The 16,619-nt window shown below is 38.6% G+C and overlaps 1 protein-coding gene across 2 annotated transcripts in view; it reads left to right on the forward strand.

Moving 5' to 3' along the window:
- Positions 1-16,178, forward strand: part of MCCC2 (methylcrotonyl-CoA carboxylase subunit 2) — a 49,798-nt gene extending 33,620 nt beyond the window's left edge. For both annotated transcript variants that reach the window (XM_042451515.1, XM_042451514.1), the window contains 7 exons: positions 3,374-3,446; positions 3,675-3,751; positions 8,335-8,401; positions 8,925-9,081; positions 9,682-9,796; positions 11,014-11,099; positions 15,953-16,178. In XM_042451515.1, the coding sequence (XP_042307449.1) occupies positions 3,374-3,446; positions 3,675-3,751; positions 8,335-8,401; positions 8,925-9,081; positions 9,682-9,796; positions 11,014-11,099; positions 15,953-16,070 (693 nt within the window). In that variant the 3' untranslated portion in view covers positions 16,071-16,178. The remainder of the gene's footprint in view (positions 1-3,373; positions 3,447-3,674; positions 3,752-8,334; positions 8,402-8,924; positions 9,082-9,681; positions 9,797-11,013; positions 11,100-15,952) is intronic.
- Positions 16,179-16,619: the final 441 nt, after the last annotated feature.

Below are 16,619 nucleotides of genomic sequence, written 5' to 3' on the forward strand. Positions count from 1 at the left end.
TGGCTTTTTCGGGTTGCGAAATCTTTCAGGTTACGAACGGCGCCGCGGAACGAATTAAATTCGTAACCCGGGGTACCACTGTAACTATGACATCATATTCATCAGGACATTCACAAGGACTTTACCTCTCTATTCAACCAGTTGACATGCTTGGCAATAAGTAGTACATGTAAAAACATCAGCCTTCTAAAACAGTTAAAATGTAACTTTGTTCTTGAATTATCATAATCAGGTTCTTCCTAATCACATAGTTTTCACAGTGTTTGCTAAATCATTATACAGACAATTCCTAAAGGCTTTTACGTATCCACAGTCTTGTCCCTTATCATATTCTTAGCCATTTTCATCGCTTTGAGGAATTTTTCATATATTAAACATCGAGCAAATCTTAAGTCTTAACTACATTAATCACATGTAAGCATACCTCCTAGCTTTACCAGAATCAGCATTTTAGGGCTTGTCAGGAACTTTTCTTGGGAGGGCTAGATGTAGCCCTCCTCTTGTATTAGAAGTCTGCCTAAGCAGCTTAACTATGCAGGTCTGACGGCTTTTTTATTCTCTTTTGATGCCCACTTAGTTATTGCAGGCAGCCTTGGTTATCTAATCAAGGGTTTAAATTTTTATCTTCTGTACACTCAATTCTAGTGCATATCCCACTTTTAAATTACACCCTATTACCATTGTCAGGTGTCTCTAGTGTACTAACTTTCAGAGTGACCTGAGGTCATTCTTTGAAATTTTTGTTTACATATTCTAAGGCCTGAAGCAGATGGGCCAAATAAAGCACCTTCTGGGTTCTTTGGGGGCATGGTGTTCAAATACTGCACACCCCTGAAGCAGTCAGAAGTTGCTCTGGGATCAGGTAACACGGCCTGAAGCCAGCCCCAAAAGGAGCAGAAAAAAGCTGCTCCTGCAGGAGGCCATTTGGAACTGTGGCAGTGGCTGGCTTCAGAACAGTGGCATCTGGTTGCTGTGGTCCCAGAGTGATTGCGGCTGCAGCAGCTGCAGATCGCTCCATTTTGCCCATTTACTTTGTCCTATAGAGAACATCTTAGTAAACTGTAGACCATAAAATCTGTGACAGTGTCTGTCCATATTTTGCTTTGTTATAAAAGAAAGGGAAATGTTTTTTAGATTTCAAATCTGTCAAACATTTCCTTTTCTTTTTTTACTAGTCAGAATATGGCCAGACACTGTCACAGATCTTATGCTCTATATTCTACCATCTATAGGTTTCTACAAGGTAATATGTCCTTATTTAATGATATATTAACCTTTCAATAGTATATTCAGAGATTGAAGAGTTGTTAACTAAAGTTCATCTTGTCTGTAATACAACTCTTGCTTTTCCTGTTTCTGATTCAGCACTAGAATTTAGGAATAAAGGGAGTAGCTGTTCTGCAATGTGTATTCCAACCTATCTTTAACTGCCACTCACTCGTACTCTTTTACATGCTTGCAACTCAAGACTGGCCCAAGACATTTTCCTATCTGAGACAGAGCAGCAAATGGCACCTCTCTCAGGGTGAATAGTACTCAAATCATAGAATCATAGAGTTGGGAGAGACCACAAGGGCCATCCAGTCCAACCCCCTGCCATGCAGGAACACTCAATCAAAGCATCCCCAACAGATGGCCATCAAAAACCTCTATGAAAGGAGACTCCACCACCCTCCGAGGCAGTATAGTCCACTGTTGACTAGCTCTTACTGTTAGGAATTTCTTCATAATGTTGAGGTAGAATCTCATTTTCCTGGAGCTTGCATCCATTGCTCCGGGTCCTAGTCTTTGGAGCAGCAGAAAACAAGCTTGTTCCCTCCTCAATATGACATCCCTTCAAATATTTAGACAGGACTATCACATCACCTCTAAACATTCTCTTCTCCAGGCTAAACATCCCCAGCTTCCTAAGTCATTCCTCATAGGGCATGGTTTCCAGACCCTTTACCATTTTAGTCGTCCTCCTTTGGACACGCTCCAATTTTTCAACATCCTTTTTGAATTGTGATGCCCAGAACTGGACACAGTACAGTGTGCCCGCATTATACGCATTATACGCATTGTGGCTTTCAGCATGCGGGGTGCCGCATCCCATTCAGATGAATGGGGTGCGTGCCCTTGGTGCGCGTGCACGAGCCCCATTCACTTGAATGGCGCTTGAACATGAGCGGTATTTGGCTTACGTGGGGGGTCTGGAATGGATCCCCCGCGTAATCCAAGGGCGCACTGTATTCCAGGTGGAGCCTGACCAAAGCAGAATAAAATGGCATTATTACCTCCCTTGATCTAGACACTATACTTTTATTGATGCAATCTAAAATTTATTGATGCAACCTAAAATTGCATTGGCCTTTTAAAATTGCATTGGCTTGACAATTAATGTTTGCTGTGTTCCATGGAAGTGTGTGAAGGTTTACAATTTCAGAGGTTTACACTTCCCTTTGAAGTCCGGACTGGCAAAAATGCTTAAATCTAGTTGGACTGTGGCCAGTGTTAATCTGGTAGGAACTAATCACAATTATGCAGTTTGCAACAATGCATTCTACCTTTTTGCAGTGAAGGAAGTATAATCTTTTCAGAAGGGTCCTCTTTTTTTAAAGCAGCCCAGGAAACATTCAAAATATCCTGATGGATATTAGGATGCCTGTAGTCACCTGCATTCATGGCAACATCTGAAAAGACATTGCACTTGTCCAAATATAATGGCTTGTTATCCATAAGAATGGCTTTATCCCAAATAACTGATGTTTTAAATTTTTAAAAAATCTTTTAAATCTCTCTTTAACTCATTATGACATTTAATATATTTTTAGCTTATTTTAATATTTTTATTTTTTTAGCTGTTTAATTTGTGTTAATGTTATTTGTAAGCTGCCCTGAAATTATTCTGAAATAAGTATAAATGTTTTAATAAAATAAATAATACAGACAGTATTTCTAGACAACTTAGCCAGGTGATATTACTAGAGCTGGAGCCGTAATAATGAAGTAGTTTGATTGTTGGAGTGTGATTCTGGAGACTAGGGTTTGAATCCCAGCTCAGCCATAGAAATCCACTGTGTGATCTTGGGCAGGTCACATTCTCTCAGCTTCAAAGGATAACAGTGGTAAACTCCCTCTCGGGAAACTTGCCACAAAAATGCCTTAGGGTCACCTTAGGGTTACTGTAAGTCGGAAGTGACTTGAAGGCACACAACAACAACAAATTGATTGAGCTGGATAATTAGGCTTGAAATACATTGTCCTAATAAAATAAAATACTGTTTAAGATACATTCTAGGATAGCCAAGTGTGATGTATTAATGGAGTTTAGAAAAATGACATTTCCAAACATTGTATATTAATAGAAACATTCTTTGTTTTTATTTTTAAGGTAATTGCTAGAATTGTTGATGGAAGTAAATTTGATGAATTTAAAGCTTTATATGGGGATACATTAATCACAGGTATTATTTTTAAATTATTATCAAACTCTGTATGTTAGTTTGATTTGCTTTGTTTTAAAATGTTTTATAATAACTTGTGGAAGACAAAGGATACATTTTATAAAAAGTATTGTGATTGTATTCTGAAAATTGTATAGTCTCATACTTGACTTAATTTGGGCGGTACTGGAATCTTTCAATACTGAAGGCTTTCATTGTGAAATATTCTCCTGCTTTTTTCATATTCAGGGTTTGCTCGAATATTTGGATACCCAGTGGGAATAATTGGAAACAATGGCGTTCTTTTCTCAGAATCAGCAAAGAAGGCAAGTATAACTGAAGTTATTGGGCATTTGTCTTCACTATTTTTCTTGCTGCTTAGAAAATCAAATCAAACAAGGGATTATATGTAATAATTATTCATGATTAAAAAGGTTGTATCTTTTAAAAACAATCTAAAAATCCCTTTTATACAAACATAAGAAGATCCAAGCTAGATAAGACCAAAATCTTATTTAGTCCAGCATAATGTTTACACAGGGTCCAGCTAGTTGTATGTGGGAAGCCCACATGTAGGTCATGTGTGCAATAGCACCCTTCTGTTCATGCTTCCTGGCAATTGATATGCAGACTTCCTACTTCCTCTGACACTAGACTAGCATCTAGTATCATGACTAGTTGCTATTCAGGTCCGTTTTCTCTGAATTTATCCAATCCCCTTTTAAAGCTTTCTAAGCTGACTTTATTCTCAACTTGTAGTAGTGAACAATTTGAATTATGAGCCATGTTAAGAACTAATAGCTTCAGTCTGTCCTGGATTCTTATTCTTATTCTTATTCTTTATTTATATAGCGCTGTAGATTTACACAGTGCTGTACATACAATCTTTCAATACCATAGACCATGGTATCCTTCTGGGGCGCCTGGGAGAGGTGGGAATCGGGGGCACTGCGCTCCAGTGGTTCCGGACCTACCTCTCTGGGAGGTCCCAGATGGTGCAGCTGGGAGACGTGTGCTCCGATGAGAGGGCCCTTAAAACTGGGGTCCCTCAAGGAGCCATTCTGTCTCCCATGCTATTCAACATTTACATGAAACTGCTGGGAGAGATCATCCGGAGATATGGGGAGCGGGGTTATCAGTACGCTGATGACACCCAAATAATTTTCTCTATGTCTCCGACTGATGCAGTGACTGAGGATGGCGTCTCTCCTCTCGTGGCATGCCTGGAGTCAGTAATGGGCTGGATGAGGGAAAACCGACTCAAATTGAATCCAGAGAAAACGGAGGTACTTGTGATAGGTTCCCCTGGTCCAGGAATGGCGGTAGTTCCACCTGTCCTGAACGGGGTCACGCTCCCTGTGAAGGACTGTGTGCGCAGTCTGGGGATGCTTCTTGACTCGTCGCTTCACCTGACTGCTCAGGTGAATGCGACGGTCAAGAACACCTGTTATCAGCTTCGGCTTATTCGCCAGCTGCGCCCATACCTGGACCAGAGGGACCTTGAAACGGTGGTACACGCTCTGGTAACCTCGAGATTGGATTTCTGCAACACACTCTACATGGGGCAACCCTTATACCAAACCCGGAAGCTACAATTGGTTCAGAATATGGCAGCCAGGCTGGTCACTGGTACTTCCAGGGCCAGCCATATTACACCGGTGCTCAAAGATCTGCATTGGCTGCCTATTCGCTTCCGGGCACAATATAAGGTGTTGGTAATGACCTATAAAGCCCTAAATGGCTTGGGCCCAGGATACCTGAAGGACCGCCTCTCCCCATACAATCCGTCCCGCACCCTCAGAACATCTGGGCAGCAACTACTTAGGGTGCCAGGGGCTAGGTTGACCTCCACTACGAGGAGGTCATTTTCCATCGTCGCCCCGGCCCTTTGGAACACGCTGCCCATTGAGCTCCGCTCGGCCACCTCCCTGGCCCAATTTAGAAAGGATCTTAAAACCTTTCTATTTCAGGATGCATTCCCCGATTAGAGTCCAGTGGGCCTCCCTTCCTCTTTTGTGGCAAAGAGGACAGGCTAATGGGGCTTTTATTCTGTTCGTGTATTGTTTTAACCTTGTTGTTTATGATGTTTATGATGTATATGATGTGTTTTATTGTTTTAATATGCTGTAAACCGCCCTGATCTTCGGAAGGGCGGTATAAAAATAAAGTTTTATTTTATTATTATTTATTAGTAAAATCGATAAAAATAAAACCTGCCAATAGTGTACATTCTACAGGATAAAAACAATACACATATAAAACAATAATACAAGATAGAATCAGATAAAATAAGTAGGCAACAAATTAAAAAACATCAAATATCAAATCAAATATCAAATAACAATCAGATAAATAATCACACAATGCCTGGGAACGCTTCCCTGAACAATATAGTCTTCAACTCAGTTTTGAAACTAGTTAAAGAAGTGATGATCCATGTTCGCGGGGGAAGAAGGTTCCAGGAGTGAGGGGCAGCAAGTGAGAAGGGACGAATTTGGGATGGGGCAGTGGAGAACCTAGGCTGGGACAGCAGACCTTGACTTCTAGAACGGAGGGTACGAATGGGCATGTGAGGAGAAAGACGTTCAGATAAATAAGGAGGGGCCAGCCCATGCAGGGCTTTAAAAGTCAGCACAGAAGTTTATACTGACTACAGAAGGGGAAGGGGAGCCAGTGAAGGGATGATAATAGAGGAGAAACATGGTCAGAGTGGAGAAACATGGTTAAAGTGGCAATCTACACCATTCATCTTTAGTGGGTGGTTGACCTGGTTCTTGTGTCAAATTCTTGGGCATATTAGGAAAGCAAGAGCTTTGGGTGCTGTGGATCAAGAGCTGCTCCAGTACAGCTTGGTTTGGGCCCTAATTGTGGTGGAAATACCATCTGCAGTATTTCTGTGTTTTAGGGCTTTTCCTATAGAATTGTCAATAAATAAATACATACAATGGACCCTTGTTATACACTGGGTTTTGGTTCTATGGATCCGTGGATTCTCAAGTCCCATTAAATATAATAACATAGCAAATTGGTGTCCCTTATAAAAATGGAAAATCAAGGTTTGATATTTGAAATTTATACGTTTTTGGAACATTTTCAAACTATGGATGCTTGAATCTGTGTATAAAAAATTCGTGTATAAGAAGGGCCGACTGTATGTTGTTGTTGTGACCCTTCATGTCATTTCTGACTTATGGCAAACCTATCACTGGGTTTTCTGGGCCTAAGAGTGACTTGCCCAAAGATACCAAGTGGGCTTCCATGGCTGTGTGAAGAATTGAACCCTGGTCTCCCATAGTCAAGGCTCAAACCACTGTACTATGCTGGTTCTCAAATAAAGTAAATACATGCAAAAGAAGAATTTTGTGGTGGAAATATCATCCAGCTGCTGCATCACTCAGGCAGCCTTTGGCAGAGATTTGGAATGCTCTGTGGATCAGATAAAATGTCACAGCTTTTCAACAAATTAATAATATTTTACATGAATGATTTTTTGGTGAAAGCACCCATTAGAAATACAGTTGCCCCTCTGTTTTTGTGGGGGATCTGTTTCAGACCCCCTTGTGAAAATAGAAACTCACATATATTCAGGCACCATTGGTTTGAATGGCTGTGCGCTCCAGCGCGTGTGCCTTTTTATCCAATGGGGTTCACCCCTCTGTGAGTAATCAAGACTGCGGACTTCAAGTCTGTGAAAACAGAAGGGCAACTGTATGTTTATTTTCTATAACAGTATTGTTGCTCAAGTACATTCGAGCTCTTACTCAGAGAATTTTATAGTAGACATGTTTGCTCTTAAGATGTCCCCTTGTAGTAGATGGGCCTACATAAGAGAAAACGAGAGCAAATGGACACTAAGCCTTCAGAGTATTGTTTCCCCCCAATTGAGATTTGGCCCTTCAGTTAATAAATAAGACCAACAAAATATTTTCGAGATTAAGATTCTATATGTTATGACTTTATATGCCTGTATGCCTGGATAGTGCTGACTTAGTATTGTAGTTACATAGACCAGTAGGTTTAGACCAGTAGACATAAAGCAGTGGTGGATAGATTGTGGCTGTTCAGATGAAGTTGAGCTACAGTTTCCAGCATGGGATAACAATATTTGGAAAGCCACAAGTTGCCTGCCCCCTACCCGGATTGAAATTAGACATTGCTTTGTGTATTTAAAAGTCCTAGCTATAGCATTATTAAGCATACATTATTGTTGCTAAAGCTTTTAACTCACTTTTTAACAATTCCTATGTCTAACTGGCTTTTTGTCACTTCTGATGGCAGTAACTCTAATATACTATTTATAGCATTCACTACAGTAGCAAACCATTACTTCAGCTGCTACAACCTGTTGTTTTTCACATATGTATGTGTTAAACATTGCTTCAAATCTGTTTTAGCAGTTTTTGGAAATGAGTAACTGTTTCACAGATTTGCTGTTTAAGCAAATAAATAACACTAACTAGGACAAGTTTTTTTACAACACTGTCATTGTCTTCTAGAAAAATAATTTAAAGTATTACTACAACTAGGAAAATTAACATATATGGATATAGTCAGGTGTGATGTCATTTCTAGCAAATAAACTGAGGAAATGTTGTGTCTTTTATTTAAACGTAAAAGACAACAGTTCTGTGATGAGTTAATTTTAGTTCTTCGTGATCTTTGTGACATACACATGGGTTTCTGTGCATCTGCTGATGAGAACCTTCTTGAACTGAGTCTATTGGTTTGGGAGGAGCCTTATTTACCAGAAATGCATAATCAGGTAGGATTCCTATTGATCCCTCAGTTTCTTTTCCTCCCCCTACAGGAGCCTCAGCTAAAGATCCAGTGCATCTCGGTGTATTTGAGATTAGCTGTTCAACAATTATTTAGCACCAGATCAACTATCACTCTCTTCCTTCCTTTACAGGGCACCCATTTTATTCAGCTTTGTTGTCAGAGAAATATTCCTATTGTGTTCTTGCAAAACATTACAGGTGATAAAATTATTGCTATGATGTATGTAATTCTATGTTTTATGAATTCCAGAGATAATAAATTATTTGGAAGTATCCGGTTCTTTACATAGCCAACTGTCAATGTAGCAGTTATGCATCAATTCTCATCCAGTACTTATAAGAAATATATTTGTGTTGTTGCAAGTTTGCAAAACAGATACTATGTAGATGGTGGAGGCAGTGATGGCTATTGTTATTGTTATTTTTGTTATTAATTTATACCTTGACTTAAAAATTAGGCACATGCAGTGATTGAATTTAAAAGAAGAAGCTGACTACAGTCTTTAAATCTACAAAGTCAGTTATCTTAAAGATATAGTTGGGTAATACCCTTTATGAAGGTTGATTACTATCTCCAACCAGTAGGCAAATTACATAGTTATGTTTAATTGGGGCCCAGTAGAGGAATTACCTTGTTACTTCTATATATAATGATAATGGACCAACAAGGCTACCTGAACATTTTGTTAACAGTAATATTGCTTCTCTTCCAAATCATTAGGTTTCATGGTTGGTAAAGAGTATGAGGCTGGTGGAATAGCAAAAGATGGAGCCAAGATGGTTACTGCGGTAGCATGTGCCAATGTGCCTAAAATAACAGTTATTATTGGAGGTTCCTATGGTGCTGGAAATTATGGAATGTGTGGAAGAGCATATAGGTCAGTATGTATCCCTGGGTTAGTAGTGATGATTACTTGCTATGAGTCTGTAACAGGAAATTGGGGTTGGTTTCAGTTAATAGAGATGGTGCTATCCAGTTTTTAATTATCTGAAAGCATCCATACAAATGTATTAATCAGTCAAGGGAGACCTCAGAGCTATATTTTTGACTCTGTGTGCCATATATCTTGTTTATTGCCCATTGTTTGGGAATTGCTTTTAATGTTAATTTTTTTTGGGGGGGAGTAGGAATCTGGAGTCTAGTGCACTTTTATCTACCGTTTCTGTGCCTTTGATTTTTCTGTTTTCTCTTTTATATGCTGTTACCCGCCTTGATCCAACACAGAGAGAGGCGCGTTATAAATATATACTACTATTATTGTTGTTGTTGTTGTTGTTGTTGATTTAGATCTTTTGATGTTTCCAATTACATGAAACATGTGCCATGTCATTAATGGGATTGAAACTAAAGTGTGTCTTTCTAGTTGGAGATACTGGGAAGTACCAGTAGCTTGATTAAGGGGAGTCGTAGCTCTAGGAAAAATTGTGTTTTGCTATGGGTGTATGATATTAAGTTAGTTTAATGTTTATATTTCTAGTCCAAGATTTCTTTATATGTGGCCAAATGCTCGAATCTCAGTCATGGGAGGAGAACAAGCAGCAACAGTTTTAGCTACAATAGCGAAGGACCAAAAAGCAAGGGAAGGAAAGCAGGTAAGCCTTCTTTGCTGGTAACACTTAGCAAGATTATAGAAATTCTTACACTAATATTCAGTAGTGCCCTATAATTTCTCAAAATTTTGATGTAGTGCTTCTATGTATGTGATTCTAAGATGAAACGTAAATGTTGCATATCATAGGTTTTTCTTAGGCAAGAAATACAGTGGACCCTTGTTATATATGGGGGTTTGGTTCCAAGATCCCCCTTGTATAACAAAATCCGTGTATGCTCAAGTCCCACTAAATATAATGACATAGCAAAATGGTGTCCCTTATAAAAAATGGAAAATCAAGGTTTGATATTTATTATTTTATTTATTTATTTATGGCATTTATACCCTGCCCTTCAGCTCTAAAGGCTATCAGAGCAGCTTACAATTATTTGGATGTTTGAATTCGTGTATAAAAAATCCATGTATAAGAAGGGCCAACTGTACTCATAGCTGGTTTTGTTAATTCTTTCCGCTGAAATATAGCTTACAGCACCTGGTATTCATTTGTGGTCTCCCATCCAAGTACTAACCAGGTTGGAGCCAGACAAGATCTGGTGTCTCTAGAATATTTTGGTCCTTTCCAAATAAAAGGAATGATAAGGAGGAACAAAACCAGCTGCCAGCTGTAAAGACTACTAAGTTGAAACAAGTCAAATGTACTATAGTCTGCATGGCTTCCAACTAACATCTGCTTTGCATTATGTAACATACCAGATTTAATCCCTTATATTCTATTTAGGAGGTTAGGTTGAAATTGACCTAAAAGACGTTTTCCTGAGGTGCTGGAGAGCCGTGTTGGCTAATGAAAATAAACAATAGTAAATTAGAGGGACAAATAGTCTAGCTTTGGCCTAATATAAAGTAGATTTCTAACTTTGTATGAAAGAGATAGTACCATTCCTTCCCAGTTAAAACTCACCCAGTCAGAATGACTGCATAGACACCTCTCTCTTTTTTCTTGTGCAGGGATTGAGCTCTAAAGTCTCTGGCAGGAGTTATAAAGAGCTAGCTAGCCTGCTAGCTCCAACCCAGTGACTCACAGAAACCCCACCTCTTCAAGAACAAACACTCCCAGTCAAAACTCACCCAGTCAAAATGGCCACCCAGACACCTCTCTCCTCCTTCTCCCTCTGCAGGAATTCAACTCTAAATGTATAATCTTTTTAATACCTAAAAATAGAGAATTACCATTCCTCACCATATCTATTCAATTTATAGTTATCTGAAGAGGAGGAAAAAGCTCTGAAGGAGCCAATCATCAAAAGGTTTGAAGAGGAAGGAAATCCATACTATTCCAGTGCAAGGTAATATGCAGATAATTTTGGTGATTTGTATTTTAATGTGCTATAATTTTTAAAAATGAGAGGTGGTAAGAATTTTGCAGGCACTAATTCACTTGTTTATTATTATTATTATTACATGCTTGTTATTCACTGTTCTCTCCTCTCTTCTCCTCATGTCAACACCAAATAATTAGACAGTGACCTAGAACAACCCATCTTTTTCTTGTAGGTTGCTATTGTGAGCTGATTCAGATGATGCGAAAGATGATGAGTCTCTCACGCTTTCCCATCCATATCCTTATCTAGCATAACTGCAAAGAGGAGATCAAATGGTTTCATGTTTTTTGTTGTTGTTAATTTTTGCCTAGTTAAAAGAAGCCAGCTTCAAAACATTGTCTGTGAAACTGGCTTATTTCAACTAGTCATTGTTAACATTAATCATAATTTATTGTTGGACAACACATTAAACTTCAGTTAATCCAAAATGTGAGTAGAAGCTTTTAGTTTTCTCAAAGCTGTACCAGAGGGTAGGATTAAGAAAGACTGCATGAGGCCCAAACTCACTGAGACTCATTACTATAATGTGAAACTGTAGTTTAATGTTATACACAAAGATAGCCAACATTTACAAATTACTCATTTGCTGCACAGTAATACATCTTGTGCTCTTCAGCCTGTTGGTGGTCTTTAATGTACAAGAGGGTGCGAAAAGGTCTTGGCTCAAACAAGAGAGGAATGACCTGGAGCCATGAAGTTTATATGCTGTTCCACATATACACTCCAAAGCACTTGGCACATTGTTCCTCAAGTTGTCTTTAATCTTTACAAAAATAAAAAATCTGATATATGATCACTGAAATACTGCTCTGTTGCTGCTATCACCTCTGAATCATTTGAAAATTTCCTTCCTTCCTTTCAAGCACTTTTAAGGTTTGGACACAGGAAGTAGTGGGATGGAGCAAGATCTCATGAGTAGGGTGGATGGTCTATGCACTCAAACCCCAGGTCCTTCAAAACATCTATCTGTGAGCAGGTGCATTGTCCTGCAAAAAGAGATCACCTTTTCACAGCTTCCTGCACCATTTTTATCCAGTGCCTCCTTTAATTGGCACAGCAAGTTAGGGCTGAAACAGACGGCTGTAAAGGGGCAACTCTACGCCACCTCTTTGAGTGCTGGATTGGTGCTGCGGCAACCGCATGCCGCAACCCCGATCCGGCATTTTCCTGGTGCAAAAAGGAGTGGCAGAAAGCTGCTCCTTTTTTCACCAGGAAAAAGGTGCCTTTGCTGTGGTGGTGGCTATTTTTCCAGATTTTGGTGGCATGTGGTCATGAGTTTGCATCATACACTCATGGATTTCCTTTCGAGCTTTCTTCTTCTGAAACAGTAACTTCATGATGACCCAGAGTTCAGCACTTGAAAATTTCACACTTTTTGCTGTCATGGTTCTATCAGTGATCTGAAAAAAATCAGAAATTAGAGCTATGATGCTGCAAATTGGCAGTTTACAGTAGAAAAAGAATACTCTTTTAAGCTACAGTGACAAAATTGTACTTAGATTTTGGGAAGTGGCTCAGGCCAAGAAGTTTCCAGCACCCCATCATAATAAACCTTAAAACTGGAATGGACTGGAGTAAAAACTATGTGCAGTTATACCATTTGAGAACTTGGCTTTGTGTGCCTGTAACAAAAGATCATACATCTTCTCCTGAGGCTGAAGGGACAAATAAATATATATCTCTTTATATTTTACTTCTGGTATTATATTAAAATCAAGATTTTTTTCCAATGAACTAATTATGTTAAAGAAATTATCATCAAACTGTATATGTTTACACCAAATCCTTATTGGGGATAAAAAATACTATTTTCCCTTTTTAGGATAATTACTGGAGGGCTCTTACTAATGTTTTTATATATGCTAATGGATTGAAGAACAATAGTGGGTTTTTGTAGCTTTCAGTGTGTACTTAGTTGCAATATGAAAAACATGTCTTTTATCAGTTGATACCATAGATTAATTAGTGAGTGTGCAGAGATTTTAATTTAAGTATTTAAACTTTTGACCTTTTATTGAAAACTTCAAGAAATGACTGATATGCTTAGACATTTAACATATTTTCTTATTCCAAAATTTGAGATCGCGGTGAGATAGCATTTTATACATGCTTGGTCTTTCTGGGTCCATATTTTATGATCAAGTGATCTTTACATCTGGCACCCCTTATAACCCCACCAACTTTTGAATCTTAGATAAAATGTCAGACTCTATGAATCTTCAATTATAATTTCACCTAATTTCCTATATAAGTGAACCTGACTTCTTTGTTTCCACTGACATTTATAGAGCAGCATATATGATAGAGTAAGAGTAATTGGCTTCAAAGTGAGCCCCTGCCTAGAGGTGCTGAATACAGTGGTGCCTGGGTAATTCGTATCCCGAGGTACCACTGTACATGATTCCCATGCCAGGACATTGTATTGTGTGCCCTTCATTTTGTACATAGATCTCACTCAGCAGTTTAGAATTCTGCATTAAGACTTAAGCCCACTTATTACTCCCAGTTAGAGTAGACCCCTTGAATTAATGGAACTTGTTAAATCAACACATATATAGGTTCCATTAATGTAATGGATCTGCTGTAGTTGAGACAAAAATTGGATTTAGGCAAAATACTTAATTGATTGTCTGTGCTTTTAGATTGACAGCACTAATTATCTTTTGGGTATGAGGGGAATTATTTTAGTCCCTCCCTCCCAGTGACAGATGACTGGCAATATTAAACCCGACACTATGGACCATCTGTTGGATGGGTGTATTCATACGTGTAAATGATTGTGCAAATCATTCCGATTACAGCACATATCTGTGATGTTGATTTGCCTTGGAATTATAACATTGCATTAAGAAATACTTATTTGTGTGTGTGTATGCACAACTACATTAATAAATGGAAGCATACTTCTTTTATTACTTTTCCATATAAATTATATTTCATTCTGTGTACAGGATGTCAGGAGACTGCTCCATAGTCAAATTTATGCATCTGATGTGTCTGACTAAAACCTGTCAACATGCAGAAGCCTTAATTATCAGGAGTCATTAGCCAGACATCTTTTTAATGAGCTAGATTAATGTGCTTACAGACCTCTAAAAGGTGTTTAATCAGTTTACCTGGTAACAAATGTCACGAGCAGCTTTCTATCCAAGTCATTCACTTTTTTTCTGTACAGAGGTACTGTTATTAATTTTTTACAAGCAGAGATATGATTCATGTTCTCACCATGGAGTTTGATAAGCTGTTCAATAATTAATGCTTTGTCTCACTACAAAAGGCACTTTTCACTAAACAAAGGGAGAAAGGCATAGTGCTTCTCAGGAAATAATGATAATTATGACAAAATGATAATTTTGACAAAGAACAGTTGCTGTGATTACATCATTATTGCAGAAAGTTGAAATAAATATGTACAGTTTGCATAGAGATTGGGTAGGCATAAACAAGCATTCATATGGAGTGAAGTTCAGCCTGTTCTTTAGGAATATTAATATTCGGAAAAGTGGGCTGCACGTTTTCTGCGTAATTAGATTTTAAAATATAATCCTCAAGACACTTAACAAAGAAGTTTGATTCTGTAGCCAGAGGAAAATACCCTGTTCTAAACATCCAGTTCTGACTGTTTATTCATAAATGAGTATTCTAAAGCATTTGTATTCTTCTTCATATGGCCTACTGTAGTTGCTGTCTATACTCCAAATAAGAATCAGATAAACTGTTTAAGGGATGTATGCATGATCAATATTTTTTGGGTTTACAATTTCTGGTTTCCACACACTAGTAGCTCATCTAAAGATAAATAAATTGCTTCATGTGCTCATAATTGGGATGTTATGACCCTTTTAATTTATGCATCCCTTGTTTTAACTCAATTTGTTATGGCAGGGATTAGTTTCATCTGTTTGGAAGTATTCTTCAGCAATGAAGATTAGTGAAATTATTGTTGGCAAGGCATTGCAAAGAAATGCATTGCTACTGCATACATCTCTTGAATTTAAAACTCAAAACTATATCTAGTTGATGTTTAAACTAAGCTCTGTAATCAGTCATAATTTACTTTTCCTCTTTAGTGTATGGATATTGTATAAAAATAAATATCGATTGGCTTGTACTTCTGCTGAAATCCCTTGAAACTGTTTAAGTTTGGGTTAAATCCAAAATAATTTCTTACCCATGTCTCTTATTTTTTTTACAGTAAAACCCTAAGGCTTGCTATGAGTATATCCAAGGATTATAGAAGGGTGAACCATGTTTCAGAACAGCAATATCTTTTTAAAATGTGATAAAAGAAGGCAGACTGCTGTAAATATTTGGAGCAATGTCACAGTGAATAGTTTCATGTGAAATGGATACACTGTTTAGACATTTTGGCACAACCTGAAGAATACTGAATTCTGAATTGGGGATATTTAAGTTAATAGAAAATATTTATCCTGTTTTTGCACAAATATGAGAAAGTGCTATTATCTTCTATCATATCTTGGTCACATGATACGGTATGGCTGACCCTCATTCAGTGGCAGTCCCTGAATTGAATCCTAATTAAATAGGTTCTGCTGAGATTCTAGGGGCCACTAAACTTTACATTTTAATGGCTGAAGATAAGTTTTAAGTATCTCAGCCATTTGAAGTTAATGTCTACCTCCTTGATATAGCAAAGGTTTTCACAATTGGCCCTTGCCTGTCTGTGTGTCTTAAATGGTCTTTGGAGTGTCATTTGTAGGTGTTTACAGATAAATATTCCCGATGTTGCTGTGCTACCTTTTCAAATGTTTAGTTTTTCACTTAATCCTTTATTTTTGTTTTTTCCATTCCAGGCTATGGGATGATGGAATTATTGACCCAGCTGACACAAGATTGGTTTTGGGTCTCAGCCTAAGTGCTGCACTAAATGCACCTACCAAGATGACAGAATTTGGAATATTCAGAATGTGATTTGAAATCCCTGGTAGAGATACCTCTGGATTATTCATACAACTTTTAATTAAGAAATCAAGTGAACTAACAATATCAATATATGAAATAAAGATTTGTGCAATACTATAGATGGTTTTTATCCTTATTTGCATTTAGGTAAATGAAATGAGAAATCATTATGGCGAGTTACAGGCCGCCAATAAAGTACGGAGTCAGTCTGTACTAGGGTTAGGAAGGTGTGGTGCTTCCGCACCCCTCTAACCCTAGTACAGACTGAGTCCGTACAAAATGGCGGCTCCCCTTCCACAAGGGGGCCGCCATGACGACGTCATGACTGCGCCGCCTCTATACGGGGCGGCGCGGATGTGACGTCGTCGGTCCGCGCCAGGGGGCTTAGTGCGCCCTTTCCGCGAACCAGGAAGGAGCTCCGTTTTGGAGCTGCTTCCTGGTTTGCGGCGCCGCTTTGCATCCTTGCTTGGAGCTCAGAGCTGGCTGCGCCCAGCGAAGCAAGGGAGAAAGGGGCCAAGCGGCCCCTTTCTCCCCCTCCCCGCTGCCGCGGGGTGTCCT

This window comes from Sceloporus undulatus, chromosome 2 (genome assembly GCF_019175285.1).
Source record: "Sceloporus undulatus isolate JIND9_A2432 ecotype Alabama chromosome 2, SceUnd_v1.1, whole genome shotgun sequence".
Classification (NCBI taxonomy): domain Eukaryota; kingdom Metazoa; phylum Chordata; class Lepidosauria; order Squamata; family Phrynosomatidae; genus Sceloporus; species Sceloporus undulatus.